Below are 14,833 nucleotides of genomic sequence, written 5' to 3' on the forward strand. Positions count from 1 at the left end.
ATCAAGTCAATGAATACTACTACTCTATGTACTACTGTTTTAACGACTACTCCATCTCGGAACACTCGTAAATCAAACCTAAGTTATCGACTATTTTGTGCCAGACCATACACGACGGGTTCCCGCACTGGACCCAGGTCGTCCCGGTGGTTAAGTTTGCTTTGTTTACCTTTCGCTCGGTTCGCGTTTCTGTATTTCAACGCGTACAATCGGTTTTCAGAGAAAGAGAGAGAGGAGTACTACTTTGGTCAGAATCTTCTTACGATGCGTCATTACGAATGAAAAAGAGAGAGAATGAGAAACTTTGTTGTGAGAATGAAAGAAACGTACCGCACTTGTTGCAGGTGAATAACATCTTCGTCGCGCGTCGACTCGAGTGTATTGGTATTCCACCAACCTTCTCTTCTCCTACATTATTTTCTTCCGTTGTTCTCGTCGACGACGACTCGGCTTCAATCCGTAGCCTACTCGGCTGTTCGGATGCTAACGAAGAATCCTCGAGAGTATTCTTATTATTCGTGCTATTATTAGTAGTAGTACTGCTGCTGTTGGAAAACGGAGACTCGGAGACGACTTTCCAAGAAGACTTTTGTTGTTCTTCCGACGACGATTCTTCAGACGACGATGCATTTGTCGTCGTTTTCCTTACGAAAGAACGATTCAGACGACGAGAAGAAGAAGAAGAAGAAGAAGAGTTTGTCGATCTTCTTCTTTGGAGGCGGTGGTGGTCGAGGTGGTGCGAGAAAACGCGAGAGCAGTGGTACGAACGGGACGTCATGTTTAATTCTTAGTCTGTTCCGAAGACGAAAAGTGAGGGAAATCGCGAAAAGACTTTTGTCGGACGCGATATCATAAACGCAAAGGGGTAAACGCGAATACGACGCGTAAGTAAGGTTAAGTACTCGTTTTCAACTAAAAAATCGCGCACAGCTCAAAGCGAAATGAACCCGGGCGTTTACCATTACATAAAATAAACACTATTATTTTCACTCTCTCCGTCTCTCGCTCTCTTTTTCTCTATGTCTCCGAGAGTTCTATTCTCTCGTCGATGCAAAAAGTTCTTCCTCTCTCTCTCTCTCTCTCTCTCTTTTCTCTGAGTGTTCGTAAAAGAAAACGCGATTTATTACAAATCGCAACCGTAAGCCGTTCAACTGCAAAACGCACACCCTCTTTCTCTCTCTTTCTAAATAATTCTTAATATTTTTAAATTAGATGATTAGAAAGCGGCGAGGATGGCGTCCGCCTTGGAGGCAGCCGCCGCGGCCAACGGGGAGGCGGTGTCCAAGTCCTTCGATCGGATAGCAAAGTCAAGCGATTCGATGGTCTTGAACAAGTCCTTGGCGGCATCCGCATCACCACCCTTCTCCGCGACGAGGTTGTTGACGTCAAATCTCAAAGTGTACACAGCACGTCTCAAAGCGTTACCGGCTTGGGTCCAGTACTTCTTGTTGACGTATTCCGAAACTTCCCCGGACAAACGGGCCGTCGCTTCCTTCGCTCTCGCCGCAGTTTGTTCCGTGGACAACTTTTGCAAAGCAAATCTGGACGCCCCGTCGCCTCTCGTGGATTCGTTGATGTTCAAGTCACGCGCCTGTTGTAAGAGAAGAGAGAAGAAGAAGAAGACTTGTTGGTAAGAAAAAATTCCTCTCAAATAACGAACTCTTTTTTCGTCTTCCAACCGCAAAGAACAAACGAATCAATTAAAAATCGGATGACGCAGAAAATCTCTTTTGTTTGTTTCACCAGTTTTGGTTGGTTTTTGCGAGAACTCTCTCTTTTTTCCTGGCTAAGAAGAGCAAAGAGCAGCGCGCGCGAAAGTTTCGGAAACGAATACGTTTCAAATCCAAGCGAAGGACGAAATACATACCTCGTAGATGAGCTGCAAACCACCAACGTTTTCGGCTCTCTTATCCGTGAGCTCGATGGCGTTCATCGCCAACGCCGGGGACGCTTGCAACGCGATGACAGACGCGGCGACGAAGGAGATGCTCTGTTTTTTTTCAATTTTTTGCGAAAGCAAAGAACAAAAGGAAGCAAGAAAGAGCGTTCCAGAAGGGAGTGATGATGGTTGAAAGAGAAAAATTCGGTGAGTGAAAACGCCCACGACGGATGCTAAAATAAACGTGGAATTCGACTCGAACGCGAGGAAAACGTAGCTAAACATCACTTTTATTCAAATCGATGCGAACATTCTCGTTTTTCCATTCGCGACTGCGTGTTCGAACCACCGATCGGCGCGCGATTAACACAAAAGAAATCAAGAGTTTTTTTAGCGAAGAAATTTTCGTACCTTCTTGGCGAATTCGTTGGACGCGTGGACGCCGACGACAACCTTTTGGGACTTCTTGGCGGCAGATTTGACCGAAACCAAGTTGGCGGTGAACGATGAAGTTAAAGCAGACATCTTTATTCTAGTTTTTTGTGTGTAGTTATGGCGTTTTCGGAGCGAATTTGTTCGAATTCTTTGCGATGGTTTGGCACAAAAAAAGTTGTTCTCGAAGATTTCTTGGAATCTGATTCTGACAGAGAATTTTTGTTGGTTGGGCAAAAAAAAGAGAAAAAAAAACCGAACGCCCCACAGAAAAAGGAAACAAAACTCGGAGGACAATGTAGCTTCGGTGTGCGAACAAGACGCACGAAAAACGTGCGGAAATGAGAGTACTATCTATTATGAGTGTGGGTTCAAAGCGATTCTAAAGCGCGCTTTTAGCAGTGAGTGCAAAACGAAAAGCACGCTCTCTACTTTTCTAGTACTTGTTTTTAAAAAAAAGAGCCTCTGGCGAGATAAATTTTTTTATTTAACGCGTGCAATGACATTTTCCCGAGTCAAAGCGCACATTTTGGGAATATTAATATATTATTCGATTTATTCGTTAAATACATTTACTAAAATCATATATTTACACGAAGTTTATTTATTGTTTAAATTTATTAATTATTTAAATTTTAGTAAGTGGATTTTAAATCCTTGTTTGTACTTCATGAATTATTTCAACTATACCATATCATGTTTTATATGTTTTATTATCCCCAGACTACTTATGATATCTTTTATATGGAGCATATTTCCGTTAAAATTAATAAAACAAATATAATCATTCCCGAACGTTCTTACCGAATTGAATGTTTTTTCAGCCATTTTATTACTTTACACGCGAGAAAATATTAATTGAACAATACATAAATGAAGGGAAACAGTAATTACGCTCATTAATTAGGCAAATGAGAATTAATTCTGAAAGAGTAGTAGAAAAAAAGGAGTTTGTGAAAGAAAAGCAAAGACGCCCTTGTTGCCTTTTCAATGCCACGTCAACGCGTTGGTAGCGATGTCGCACGAACATTAAAAGTTCGTTTTAAGAACCTTGAGTGGGACTATTACGATTTGAGTGTACATTACGTGTCTTCGTTTCAAAAATATATATTCGTCATGCGTGTTGTTTCTTCTAACTGCCTCCGCTCATCAACGAGCTTTTCGCGAACACTTGCCGCACCATATCAAATTCTTCTTCGCGTCGTATTTGTGAACTCAAAAGCATTCGCATTTCCTCTTCGACGCTTTCCTTCTCTTTGAACGCTCTTTCCGCGATTCGCTTGTAGTCGTCGCATTGCTCTTGCAAGTTTCGCGCAATGTCAATGATTTCCTCCTTCTCCTCTTTCACCTCCTCTAATAAGATCCCGTACCGTTCCACCTCACCGTTGGCCCAGTGCAACATCTCGTCCCTGGCAATAATCTCGTCTTTGCTACCAACGTGTGCTCGTTCAAACGCCATGCGTTTCGAACGTTCCGTTTTCAACTCGTTCTCCAACTGTATCACCCTGGCGTCTTGACTCTCTAAAGTCGTAGAACACTTGGCGTGCGCTACGGCGTACTCCTTGTTCTCTTTGGAAAGTTTTACGACTTCCTCTTTCAAGCTCGTGACTAACGCGTTCGAGTTCTCGAGCATCGCAGATTTTAAGTCCAGACTTTCTCGCATGTGCGCCACCTCCAAGTTTGCTTTCTTTGCGCTTTCCTCTTTCAAAGAAGCTTCGGCCAAGTCTGTATCCGCTTTCTTCACCTTTTCGAGTTGAGCAGCAATCGCGGCCTCTTTCGCTTTCAGCTCCTCTTTGAGAGATCCACATTCGTCGCTCAACTTTTCCTTCTTACTTTCCAACTCTGGCACCTCTTTCCGCAATCTCATCAACTCTTCTCTCATCTCCTTCATTTCATTCTTCAAACTTTCGTTGGTCGTCGACAACTCCTCTGCGAAACTCTCCGCAGTCACTAGCGCTTCCGTTTCCGTCGCTAACACTGAATCCAACTCTTTCAATTCCTCGAACGAAGCCTCCAAGCGTCTCGTGATTGCATTCCTCTCGTTCGTGACGTCTTCTAACTTCTTCGAGTAGTCTTTGTCCATCTCTCGTATCCTTCCCTGTAAATGTTCGATTTCGTCCTCGGCGGCGTATTCCAACTCCTCCAACGAACTGACTGTTTTCGAAACCTTTCGAATTTCCATCTTGTGTTCGTCGCGCATTCGAGATATCGTTCGATTGTATTCGTTTCTGATGGACTCTATGGTCGATTTCAGAGTGTTCACTTCCTCCAACGCTTCGGCTTCGCCACTCAGAGCGTTTTCGAGCGTTTTGCGATTTTCCTTCAACTCTCGTTTCAGTAAGTCCACTTCATTTTTATACCTGTTTGCGGAAGCGTAATTCAAATTCGAGAGTTCCGCTAACTTGGCGCTTTTCTCGTACATCTCCGACGTCTCGTGGTCGATTTGCTTTACCTCGTTCGTGACTTCCATCAAAGCACCGCTTAAAGTTTCGTTTTCACGTCGTTTCGTTTCGAACGTTTTCTTCAGCTCGTAGAGTTCTCTCTCTAACTTGGACGTTAACGTATTGCTATTGCTACTACTACTTCTATAATTATTGCTGCTGTTGCTATCATTATTATTATTATTATTATTATTCGTAGTCGTCGTTTGCATGCCCTCATCTTTCCTTTTCGCGATAGAAGAAGACACGTTTAGCTTGTTCCGCAAAATATGATTCATCAGTTTCGAAGAGGACGAAGGCGACGGTTTCGACAGTGGTCGCGAAGAAGGTTGTACTTGTTGTTGTTGTTGCTCGTCGATTTTCACGCTCGCGTTCCATTTCTGCGCTGCCGTTTTCTTCTTCTCTTTATCTTCCTCGTCGTCTTCGAGGGACAACAACGTCGACGTCGTTTCTTCTTCTTCTTCTTCTTCTCCTACCGTCTCGTTGTCGTCTTTTTCATCGTCCTCTATGATTTCTTCCACGTGTTGATGGCGCTGGTGTTCCGAAGCTTCCTGCGACGAAGATATTCGTTTTCGTTCAAAAATTTTCTTCTCTTCTTCAATCACCAACGCACTACTGGCGGTAAACCCAATATCGTCCAACATTTCCAACCAAGGAATAAACGCGTGCACGGCCATGCGATACGAAGGTAACTTGCACACCGGATTGTTCTTCTTGTTACTCTTCTTATCGTTATTATTCTCGCTTTTGTCGTTTTCCTCGCTCCTCAACCGTAACTCTCTCAAATGTACAAATTCTTCCACCAACCGTAAATCCGCAAAGTTACCAAACTCGTTCTCTCGAACATCTAGATATTCTAAATCCCATTTCCTTCCGTCTTTTCTCGCGACTTCGGAGAAGTCGCGTATTGAATTATTCCTCATCGAGAGCGTTTGGAGCGTATTCGGTACGTCGCGGATGCCCTCGAACGAATTCAATTTGTTCCCTTCGATGTGTAACAACTTTAAACTCTTTGGAAGTCGGTCTAAATTGACTACTCTTTCGATGTCGTTCTCGTTCAAATATAACTCTCGAACGTTTCGGAGTAGCTGAAAGTCTTCGCCGTCGAATGTCTGTAAAGTCGATTTTTTAACGAACAAATCTTTTCGGTTGCAGATGCTGACGATGAGTAAACGCGCGAGATTCTCCTTTTGGTTCAACGCCAAAGTTTTGATGTGCTCTGGAATCGTCGTAAAAGTCTTTTCGTTATTATTACTATTCGTCTTATTAAAGTCGTCGTTTTCTTCTTCTTCTTCTTCTTCTTCTTCTTCTTCTATAGCATCATCACTTTTCTTCCCCTTCTTCTCCTCGTTCTCGTTCGTTTTGGTCTCGATGATTTTGCTCATCTTTTTCTTCTTCTTCGTCTTCTTGTTATTACTAAAACTCTTCGTCGTCGTCGCATTCGTCGTCGTCATCATTCAAAGAGTAATACTCACACTACTATTCTACTACTCATAAAACACTTTACGCGTTTAGAAGAATATGTTCATATTACTAACACTATTCTACTACTCTTCTTCTGTGTGTTGTGTACAGTGGTGTTTTTTAACGTTCTTTTTTGTCTGTTTGTTGTGTTGACTTTTTTCTTCTCCTTCTTCTTTTTTTCTTCTTCTTTTCTCTGGTGCAAAAAATGTGTTCACTCTGTCAGTCAGACACCTCAGAAGAAGAGAAAAAAGCACAACAACGAAAGAAAAATGACAGTTGTTGTTGTTTTGTGTTGAGATGATGATTTTGAGAAGGACGACGACGTTTACGCAGGAAAGAGTCGTTCTTCGAGCCGCCGCTGCCGCTGCTGCTGTTGCTGCTGCAGCTACTGCCGCAGCTGCGCACGATGCGTTTCTCTTTAATTCGGGGACGACACGAACGATGGAAACGATTTCGATATCATCACCAACGCAATTCGCAACGCATCATCGTCGTCGTCATCAGCATCCTCGTAGTAATAATACGAATACGAATAACGACAACAACAAAAACAACAACGGTTTTCTTCTTCCAGGTCGTCTTCCATTATATTTTCTCCTCTCGCACGCCTCGTGTCTCGAAAAAGAAGGAGGAAGAGGAAGAAGGGACGCGCAGAAGAAAATGCCTTCTTCTTTAACGAAAGAGGAGAGAGAAAATATGGAAGACGTGGAAGTGCACATTGAAGGCGAAGAAGAAGAACAAACGACGACGAAAACGAACGGGAAAAGTAAAAAAGGAAGACACACGGCGCAATGGCGAGTGTATACCGACTTGGGACGCGAAAAATTCTTAGCCGGAGATATCGAGTTCGCTCTGAAATGTTTCGAACGCGCGTTGAAAGAAGCAAAGCTTGGATTTGGAGAGAAGGACGCGCACGTCGCGGCGGCGCTGAATAACTTGGCGGAACTCGCGAGGACGCAACGAATGTGGGAGAAAGCGGAAGGATTATACAAAGAGTGCTTGGATTTACTGAGAGAATTGAAAGAGACGACGCCAAATAGTAGTAGTAGTAGCAGTAGTAGTGATAGTAGTAGTAAAGTAGATAAGAGAAAAGGAGCAGAATATAAAGCGGAAGCGACAATAGCAGCAGCGTTGCATAATTTGGCTTCATGCATGTTGCAAAACAACAAGCCGAAAGAGGCGTACGAAAACTATCGAACGAGTTTGAACTTGAAGCAAGTCGTGTTTGAAAACGAGAACCATCCGGAGATTGCGCTGACATTACATCACATGGCCGAAGCGTTGCTCTTGTTGGAACGCATAGAAGACGCCATCGTTGTCTTGGAGAGATCGGTAAAAATAACCGACGCGGTTGGTATCGGTCACACGCCAACGGCATTTCGCCGAATGCGAAGGTTGTGTCAACTTTATGAAATAAAAAAGAGATTTGACGACGTGGACGCGATGAAGAAACGCATAGAGACGCAATTCAGCAAGCAAGTGTAAGTGGTGATTCAATAAGTAAGTGAGATAGTAATAGCGAATGTTGCGTATTATTTGTTTTATATCTTCTGTATTTCTTCTTACACTCGTATTATTACTAAATTTCTACTAGCCTTTTCCTCAGGCATCTTCTTGAGACGATTCTTTTTCGGCGCGCTGTTTCTCTTCGCTCTCTCTTCGTTCCTCATCGGCGAGGATATCGCACAAAGCGCGCATGGCTTCCTTTTCCTCCGACGTCCTCGGTCGTTTTTCTTTCTTCTTAGAAGATTTTGATTTCGCTTGTTTCGACTGCATCATCTCAATCAACTGTTGTTGTTGTTGTTGTTGTTGTTGTTGAAGATGCTCTACCGTCACGTATTGTTGCATCGCTATCTGCGTCTTCGACGCTTCCGCTAAAAGTTTCTGCTTTTGACTCGCCAACTTACGTCTTTGCTTTCGCAACGCAAACTTTTCCTTGCAAATAGATTTACTACTCGATGAAAACTCTTCGATTTTCTGAGGACGATGACAGTAGAAACACCATCGAAAGACGCCTTCTCTTTCTTTTAAGTTGAAACTGTCTTCGCGTTTGTGCATTTCGCAGCACTGTTGGACGACACCAACTAAGGAGCGACTTTTTTCGCAAAGTAATTCGCATCCTTGCACGCCGCAGGCGCGTCCAGAAACGAATTGCGACGCTTCCTTGTGGTTCGCGTTTTTGGCGTTCAGGATTTCTCTTTGTTCTTTCAAACTAGGCGTTATCGTTGTTGTCGTCGTAGCAGCCGACTGCGTCGGGACTCCAATACCAGATGCTCCCGCTTTGGGCGCGATGCGACCACTATCATCGCTTTGTCTTTGAACTGAGACTGTCGCCCTTGCTCGTTCTTCGTCACCTTCCTCGTCTTCTTCCATTTGTTGATCCATCGAACCTTCCAATTGCTGACTCATGATACTTTTAAAACTCTCATTCGCGTACGGATACTTCTTTTGCTTCTCGAGGAGTTTTTCTTTCTTTTTAAGTTCTTTTCGATACTCCTTCATCTGTTGTTGCTTCAACTTTAACTGCAATTCCTCTTGAATCAAAGGCGCGAGCGCGTTGTTTCCTATGTTGCCGCCGTTCATAGCCGAAGAAAGAGAATTTAAAAGGCTCGGGGGTAACGATCCAGATGTCGCTTGATTCAACATGACTGCAGCGGAGGCTGCATTGGCACCAGAATTATTAAAATTATACATGGCTTGGACTTGCTGCTGTTGCAAAAACTGCAACGCTGACATGAAATCTTTCGGCGGATTTCTCATGAGCTCCTGTTGCTGCAGTACAAACTGTTGCTGCAAATTTTGCATCTGCATCAATTGTTGCTGCGCAAGCAACTGCTGAATTTGGTCTAACGTCAGCTGTGGAACTGCTATCGGTGCAACTTGCGCAGCCGGAACGGCACCACCACCGAGCGCCGTCATCATCGCCGTATTTGTATCGATCATATTCGTCCTCTTTACTTTCTTCAGCCGTTGTTGTTGCGTGGATAGTTCTCTCACATACGCCTCCTCCTCGTCGTCCGTGTCTGTCGGACTCCCTTTCCTCCTCATCCTTCGTTTTCTATTCTTTTCTTTCTTTTCGCCGTCTTCATCCGAATCCTCCGAGGTACCGTTGTTATTCGTCCCCGTCGTTGTGGTTTCAAACGTTTCCCCAGAATCCGTCGAACTCCTCCCTCTTTTCTTCGCCTCCTTGTTTTTGTTTTTGTTTTTGTCTTCTTCATCCGAGATCGATGAAGGTAAGGAATCATCGTCGTCAACATCACTCTCTTCTGATGTTGTTGTCGACTTTTTTTCGGCGATCGACTTTTCTGCGATCTCTCGCCCTTTCTTCTTCTTTCGCGCGGCCGCGACCGCTTTGATCGCCTCTTTCAGCATTTTCTTTTACTCTCCTTCTTCTTCTTCTTCTTCTTCTGTGCGGAGAGATTCGAGAGTGTTTTTGAGGCTTCTTCGTTGATGAATCGACGAACGAGACAACAGGTAAAGCGGGAAGAAAACGACGAGCGTTTTTCAAAGAGATTATTAAATTCGATTCTCTCTCGGGCCGTCGTCGACCGTTCTTTTGTCTGTCTGGCAGAAAAGGAACGGAACGAAAACAGAACAACTTTCTTCGTCTTCGTCTTCGTTGGATGACGACGACGACGGGGATGAGATGATTGATGCGTCGTTGGAGGAAGAGGATGCGCCTTCTCACAGAGGGAAACCGACGACCGGGGAGAGACAGACCACCACCTTCTTCCGAACAACACAACAACGCTTTGTCTTCTTCTTATTAAGAAAGAGGACGTTCCCCAAGAATAACGTTATAAGGTAGAAGAAGGAGAAGAGACAAAAACGATCGACGAAAGGGACAGGAACTTTTTTTTGTTTATGGTCGAAATTCAGGTCGCAGACGAGGACTCTCTTTTTGTTCTCTCAGTCGTACAGTTTTGGTTCTTCATTGAAATAGGCGCAAATTTATTACCACTGCGAATAAACAAACATGGGTAATCAAAGAGCACGAAGCAGAGGTCTCAGACATGGCACGAGAAACATGTTCACGCGCGGTTTCCGCCAAAACGGACCGAAGAACGCGACGACGTATTTGAGAACGTTCAGAGTAAGTGATACAGAATCCGCTTTCTGCTCGCGCGTAGTTGTTTTTTTTCTCAAATTTCGGGCGTCGAAAACCATCGATGTAGACGGGAATGCGTTCGTTTCTTCCTGGAATCAAATCGTTCGCGCGTACTCCGCGCATGTTTTGAGGCATTCGTGGAAAGAAACGGCGATATTTCCGTTCGCGATGGTGTTTTAAAGACACATTTCGTTCAATTTTCGTCGACGGCCTCGACCCACTACTTGTGGGGTTTCTTCCCTTGAGAAAAAAAAATCGCGCGTGCTTCCGCGCGCGCGTGTGACGCGAGGCGACGTGTTTCGAGCAGATGTTGTCGATGAATCGCGTTATTAATTATTGAAACTGACTAATTATTCTCTTTTTGATCCCATTCATATCACGCAGATTGGAGACTACGTTGACATCAAAGTTGATTCTTCTCAACACAAGGGCATGCCTTACTTGGTGTACCAAGGTAGAACTGGCGTCGTCTGGGATGTTACTCCGCACGCGGTTGGTGTCGAGGTGAACAAGCAAGTCGGTGGCAGAATCATCCGTAAGAGACTTCACATCCGTTACGAGCACGTGCAACACTCTCGATGCAGAGAAGATTTCTTAGCGAGAAGAAAGGCGAACGACGAGGCGCACGCCGCGGCGAAGAAGGCGGGTAAGAAGATTGTCACGAAGAGAGCACCGGTGGGTTTGCCGAGAGAGGGTTTTACTTTGGAAAACGTCAAGACGGAAATCTTGACGCCGATCCCGTACGATATCGTCAGAGAAGGTGTGCAGCTTTAAGAAGTTTTATGTATGTATGTATAAACACGCATAGAAAAAAACTTAGTAGCAGAACACGAGAGAGAGAGTTTTCGCGAGAAGGTTGGAACCGTTTTCTTTCGAGCGACTAGCGCTTGGAGAACAACACGGGGAAAAGAGCAGACGGGGAACTCGGGACGGACGGCTGGCATTGCACGACGTCGACGACGATTGGGGAGACAGAGAGAGAATATATCTAAAACGTACTAAAATTTTAGCATTGAAAGAACTATTTGTAGACAAAACTTAAAAAATACGAGTAACGCCTTGAAAAATATAAAATGGAACACACAACAAGGACGACGAGACACCACACCATGCGCGAAAGATCATCCGAAGAGGAGGACGAGAAGGAGGAAACCGTGCTGCGAGAAGAAGAAGAAGAAGAAGAAGAAGAAGAAGTGATTGTGGACATATGCGCGGGTCAAGGGCAGTTGAAGTTTCTCTCTCGGAGAGCTGCCAAAACGAAGACGAGCGTAACGCCTCCGCTTTTGAGAGAAGGAAACTCAATCATACTTGAAGTGAAAGATTTGTGCGAGTACGCCGAAGAAAACGAGGAAGAGAAAAGCAAAGTACCGTGGGTGGAACACAAATTCGCGATTGGAGACTCAACGCATCCGGAAGGGTTGGAAGAAGCGCTTTTAAAAATGCGGGTGAACGATATCGCCGAGGTGAAAATTTTTGCCTCCTCGGAATATCAGTTATGCGACGCGCTTTTACCCGAGACGCAAACGATTACTTTCACAGCTTTATTTGTAGTTAAAGTGGTTGAAGTTACCGACGATAGCGTTACAGATGATAAGTTTGCGATGTCGCACAGAGAACGGTTGGAGTACGGCGAGAAAATGTTGGAGCGCGGCCGCATGTTATATCAAACGAAGCGGTATCGCCGAGCGAAACTCATGTGGGATAAAGGCGCGGATATCTTTTCGTTGAGAGAACCGCAAGGCGAATTCGATAAAGACGGAGAAAAGAAAAACAAAGAGTCCTTTCAAGTCGCGCATAAGATTTATAACAATCTCGCGATGCTACATTTGAAGATGGAAAATTATAAAGAGGCGGAAGCGTTCGCTTCTGATTCGTTGGATTGCGAGAAAGATAACGTCAAAGCGCTCATGCGAAGGGCAAAGGCGCGCTTGGAACTGCTTAAGTGGGAAGAAGCAGAGAAAGATATGGATACTGCGTTACAACTCGAAGAAGAAGCGACCGAATCGAACGTGGAAAAGTTAAAGCGCGAACTCGCTCCGCTCCGGAAAAAATTACAACTTCTCCGTAAACAACAAGATCTGAAAGATAAAAAAGATGGTTTCGGAAACGTCTTCAAAAAAAGCGAAAAGAAGACGTATTACAAAGACGACGAGATTGCTAAAGAGAACGAGGCATTTCCGTGCAAAGATTTGGCGACCACTCAGTTAGATTGGGACGAAGAGTTCAAGCAAATTGATATGGAAGAGGCAGAAGCGGTCAGATGGAAAGGCATGAAAGAACGCGAACACAAATATAACCTTTTGCGATTCGCGCACGATCCAGAGATTTATATGAACAATAATGCATAGTAATAACAACGATAATGACGATAATAATATTTTAATTACACGCTTCTCTTCTACCAACCATCATCGCATCATAAATCAGTCTTCTTCTTTCGTGTCTAAACCCAAAAGCGTCGGCGTTCCTGGAAACTCAAACCTAACGTGCGTCGTCGTCAATTTACTCGATCCGGTCGTATCGAACAACCACTCCGCATCTTTAACCATTGCCGCCGGTATCGACCCGTCCGTTTTATTTGCATCCTCTAAGATGTGTTTCGCCATCTCTGCTTTCCCTTCCCCTACGGCGGCAAATACTTTTCGTTTCGCCATATTCACCACTGGCATAGAAAACGTGATGCGTTCGGGAGGCGGTTTCGGCGAATCCGCGATGGGTAAAATCCATCGCGCGTCGTTCACTTTCACCAGCGAATGATTCGGAAATAACGAACATATGTGCCCATCCGGCCCAAAACCTAACAACAACAGATCAAATATCGGCAATCCACCGTCTCCTTTCGGTAAGATTGTCTCCGATAAGCTCTTCAACTCTTTATCGTACGCCTCCGCCGACTTTGCGCTCGCGCCTTCGTTCGCTTCGTACAAACCGTCGTCGATGGCGTGCAAATTCTCTCTCGGGATTGGCACGTCCTTAAACAACGTCTCGTACGCGCCACCAAAGTTACTCTCTGGATCGTCTAAAGGCACGCATCGTTCGTCCACCCAAAATACGTGCCATTTCTCCCACTCAATTTTATTCTCCTCGTTTGTGTCCTTCTTCAATCCGGAAAGCATTTTAATCAAACTCCCGCCGGCTAATCCGAGCGTGAAGTACCCTCTCTCTTCAATCGCACTTCTCGCGCTTTCCGCGGTCAACTCCGCGATCGCTTTCGAGACTAACTCGGGAGTGTAATACACGGTGCACTCGGGAGCACCTTCCGGTTTCGGCGTCGATTCAAAGTTTTCCATTTTTATAATGTTTTTGTAACGAGTTGACCGATGAGATATTTTGGAGGAGGATTTGGAGCCAATTGACGTCGTTTTTAAAAAAGTAGACTTTCCTCTCCAAGAAGAAACTCGCGACGATGATGATAAATTCGTCGAGGAGACGATCATTAATACTAAGCAGCAGAGAGGACGAGGAGAGAAAGAAAGCGAGCGCGTGTGGTGCGAGTGCGCGCGCGAGTGATGCGTTTTGAAAGAGACTTTTCTCAACAGAAAAAAAGTGGTTGTGTTTTTGTGAAAAAAAGTTGAAAAAAAAGAAATTTTTCGTCAGTCTGCCGTCACTGATTAACACTCCTTTACGGGGAAACAGAAGAGAAGCAACTACTCATCAACGACACAACAAAACGATGAGCGCGGTAAAAAAGTTGATTCCTCTGATGGACAGAGTTCTGGTGGAGAGAGCAGTCGCGGCGACGAAAACGAGCGGGGGGATTTTGTTGCCAGAAACCGTCGGAAGTAAAGTACGTCGGATGAATTCTCATTCTCATTCTTCTTCTTCTTCTTCTTCTTTAGTCTTCTTTTTATGAATTTCGATTTTGGTTTGTTTATCTGAGAGAGAGAGAGAGAGAGAGCGCTCCACATTGGGAGGACGTTCTCTTTAAGAGCTGAAACAGAGGATGATGATGGACGCGTTTTCTTTTTTTTATGATGAGTAGAGCTCTCGCTTTTCTGCGCGTGACTGACGATTGGATGATGTTTCTCTCTTTCTTTCTTGTTCTATTAAATAACTACAGCTCAACGCAGGCGTCGTCGTCGCCGTCGGACCGGGGCGACCGAGTCCAATGGACGGGAAACTAATTCCAAACGGTACGACTTTTTACTCACGAACAACGTTGAGTCTCTTTCCTAACGATGACTTAATACTATTATTATTACAGGCGTTAAAGCCGGCGATAAAGTCTTGCTCCCGGAGTTTGGCGGTCAAGCCGTCAAGCTCGACGAAGGCCCGCAAAAGAAAGAGTTCCTCTTATACCGAGACGAAGAGATCCTCGGGATATTACAGGATTAATACTATACTCGCGATGATATCGTAATTCGTAGCAACACTAGTCGTTTAATAAACCTATTTAATGTAAGAGAGAGAAGAAAATAGAAAGGGGTGCTCAACTTCTCTCACTATTCATCACAGCGCTTCTTTCAATCTCTTTTTGGCTTCACTCCTCAAAAAAATTCAAAGAAGGCA

General features: G+C 44.5%; 10 protein-coding genes across 10 annotated transcripts; 5 read left to right on the forward strand and 5 right to left on the reverse strand.

Annotated features, from left to right (window-relative positions):
• Positions 1-46: 46 nt before the first annotated feature.
• Bathy16g01160 (predicted protein) lies at positions 47-778 on the reverse strand (the record flags this gene model as incomplete). The annotated part of the gene is made up of 2 exons (XM_007508609.1): positions 47-189; positions 331-778. 2 exons carry the CDS (start codon positions 776-778, stop codon positions 47-49), a joined length of 591 nt encoding a protein of 196 aa, XP_007508671.1.
• A 438-nt stretch (positions 779-1,216) lies between these two features.
• Positions 1,217-2,404, reverse strand: Bathy16g01170 (oxygen-evolving enhancer protein 3, chloroplast precursor; the record flags this gene model as incomplete). Its single annotated transcript, XM_007508615.1, has 3 exons — positions 1,217-1,591; positions 1,868-1,990; positions 2,291-2,404. 3 exons carry the CDS (start codon positions 2,402-2,404, stop codon positions 1,217-1,219), a joined length of 612 nt encoding a protein of 203 aa, XP_007508677.1.
• A 1,039-nt stretch (positions 2,405-3,443) lies between these two features.
• On the reverse strand, positions 3,444-6,206 carry Bathy16g01180 (predicted protein; the record flags this gene model as incomplete). The annotated part of the gene is made up of 1 exon (XM_007508552.1): positions 3,444-6,206. The coding sequence occupies one exon, from the start codon at positions 6,204-6,206 to the stop codon at positions 3,444-3,446; it is 2,763 nt and encodes a 920-aa protein (XP_007508614.1).
• Positions 6,207-6,513: 307 nt separating this feature from the next.
• Positions 6,514-7,701, forward strand: Bathy16g01190 (Kinesin light chain (ISS); the record flags this gene model as incomplete). The annotated part of the gene is made up of 1 exon (XM_007508527.1): positions 6,514-7,701. The coding sequence occupies one exon, from the start codon at positions 6,514-6,516 to the stop codon at positions 7,699-7,701; it is 1,188 nt and encodes a 395-aa protein (XP_007508589.1).
• A 117-nt stretch (positions 7,702-7,818) lies between these two features.
• Positions 7,819-9,588, reverse strand: Bathy16g01200 (unknown protein; the record flags this gene model as incomplete). The annotated part of the gene is made up of 1 exon (XM_007508449.1): positions 7,819-9,588. The coding sequence occupies one exon, from the start codon at positions 9,586-9,588 to the stop codon at positions 7,819-7,821; it is 1,770 nt and encodes a 589-aa protein (XP_007508511.1).
• A 604-nt stretch (positions 9,589-10,192) lies between these two features.
• Bathy16g01210 (60S ribosomal protein L21) lies at positions 10,193-11,098 on the forward strand (the record flags this gene model as incomplete). Its single annotated transcript, XM_007508487.1, has 2 exons — positions 10,193-10,495; positions 10,709-11,098. The coding sequence occupies 2 exons, from the start codon at positions 10,193-10,195 to the stop codon at positions 11,096-11,098; spliced, it is 693 nt and encodes a 230-aa protein (XP_007508549.1).
• A 335-nt stretch (positions 11,099-11,433) lies between these two features.
• Bathy16g01220 (predicted protein) lies at positions 11,434-12,672 on the forward strand (the record flags this gene model as incomplete). The annotated part of the gene is made up of 1 exon (XM_007508464.1): positions 11,434-12,672. The coding sequence occupies one exon, from the start codon at positions 11,434-11,436 to the stop codon at positions 12,670-12,672; it is 1,239 nt and encodes a 412-aa protein (XP_007508526.1).
• Positions 12,673-12,747: 75 nt separating this feature from the next.
• On the reverse strand, positions 12,748-13,614 carry Bathy16g01230 (6-phosphogluconolactonase; the record flags this gene model as incomplete). Its single annotated transcript, XM_007508431.1, has 1 exon — positions 12,748-13,614. The coding sequence occupies one exon, from the start codon at positions 13,612-13,614 to the stop codon at positions 12,748-12,750; it is 867 nt and encodes a 288-aa protein (XP_007508493.1).
• A 383-nt stretch (positions 13,615-13,997) lies between these two features.
• Bathy16g01240 (AGAP001502-PA) lies at positions 13,998-14,177 on the forward strand (the record flags this gene model as incomplete). Its single annotated transcript, XM_007508493.1, has 1 exon — positions 13,998-14,177. The coding sequence occupies one exon, from the start codon at positions 13,998-14,000 to the stop codon at positions 14,175-14,177; it is 180 nt and encodes a 59-aa protein (XP_007508555.1).
• A 255-nt stretch (positions 14,178-14,432) lies between these two features.
• Bathy16g01250 (predicted protein) lies at positions 14,433-14,659 on the forward strand (the record flags this gene model as incomplete). Its single annotated transcript, XM_007508442.1, has 2 exons — positions 14,433-14,457; positions 14,529-14,659. The coding sequence occupies 2 exons, from the start codon at positions 14,433-14,435 to the stop codon at positions 14,657-14,659; spliced, it is 156 nt and encodes a 51-aa protein (XP_007508504.1).
• Positions 14,660-14,833: the final 174 nt, after the last annotated feature.

This window comes from Bathycoccus prasinos (genome assembly GCF_002220235.1).
Source record: "Bathycoccus prasinos genomic : Chromosome_16".
NCBI lineage: Eukaryota > Viridiplantae > Chlorophyta > Mamiellophyceae > Mamiellales > Bathycoccaceae > Bathycoccus > Bathycoccus prasinos.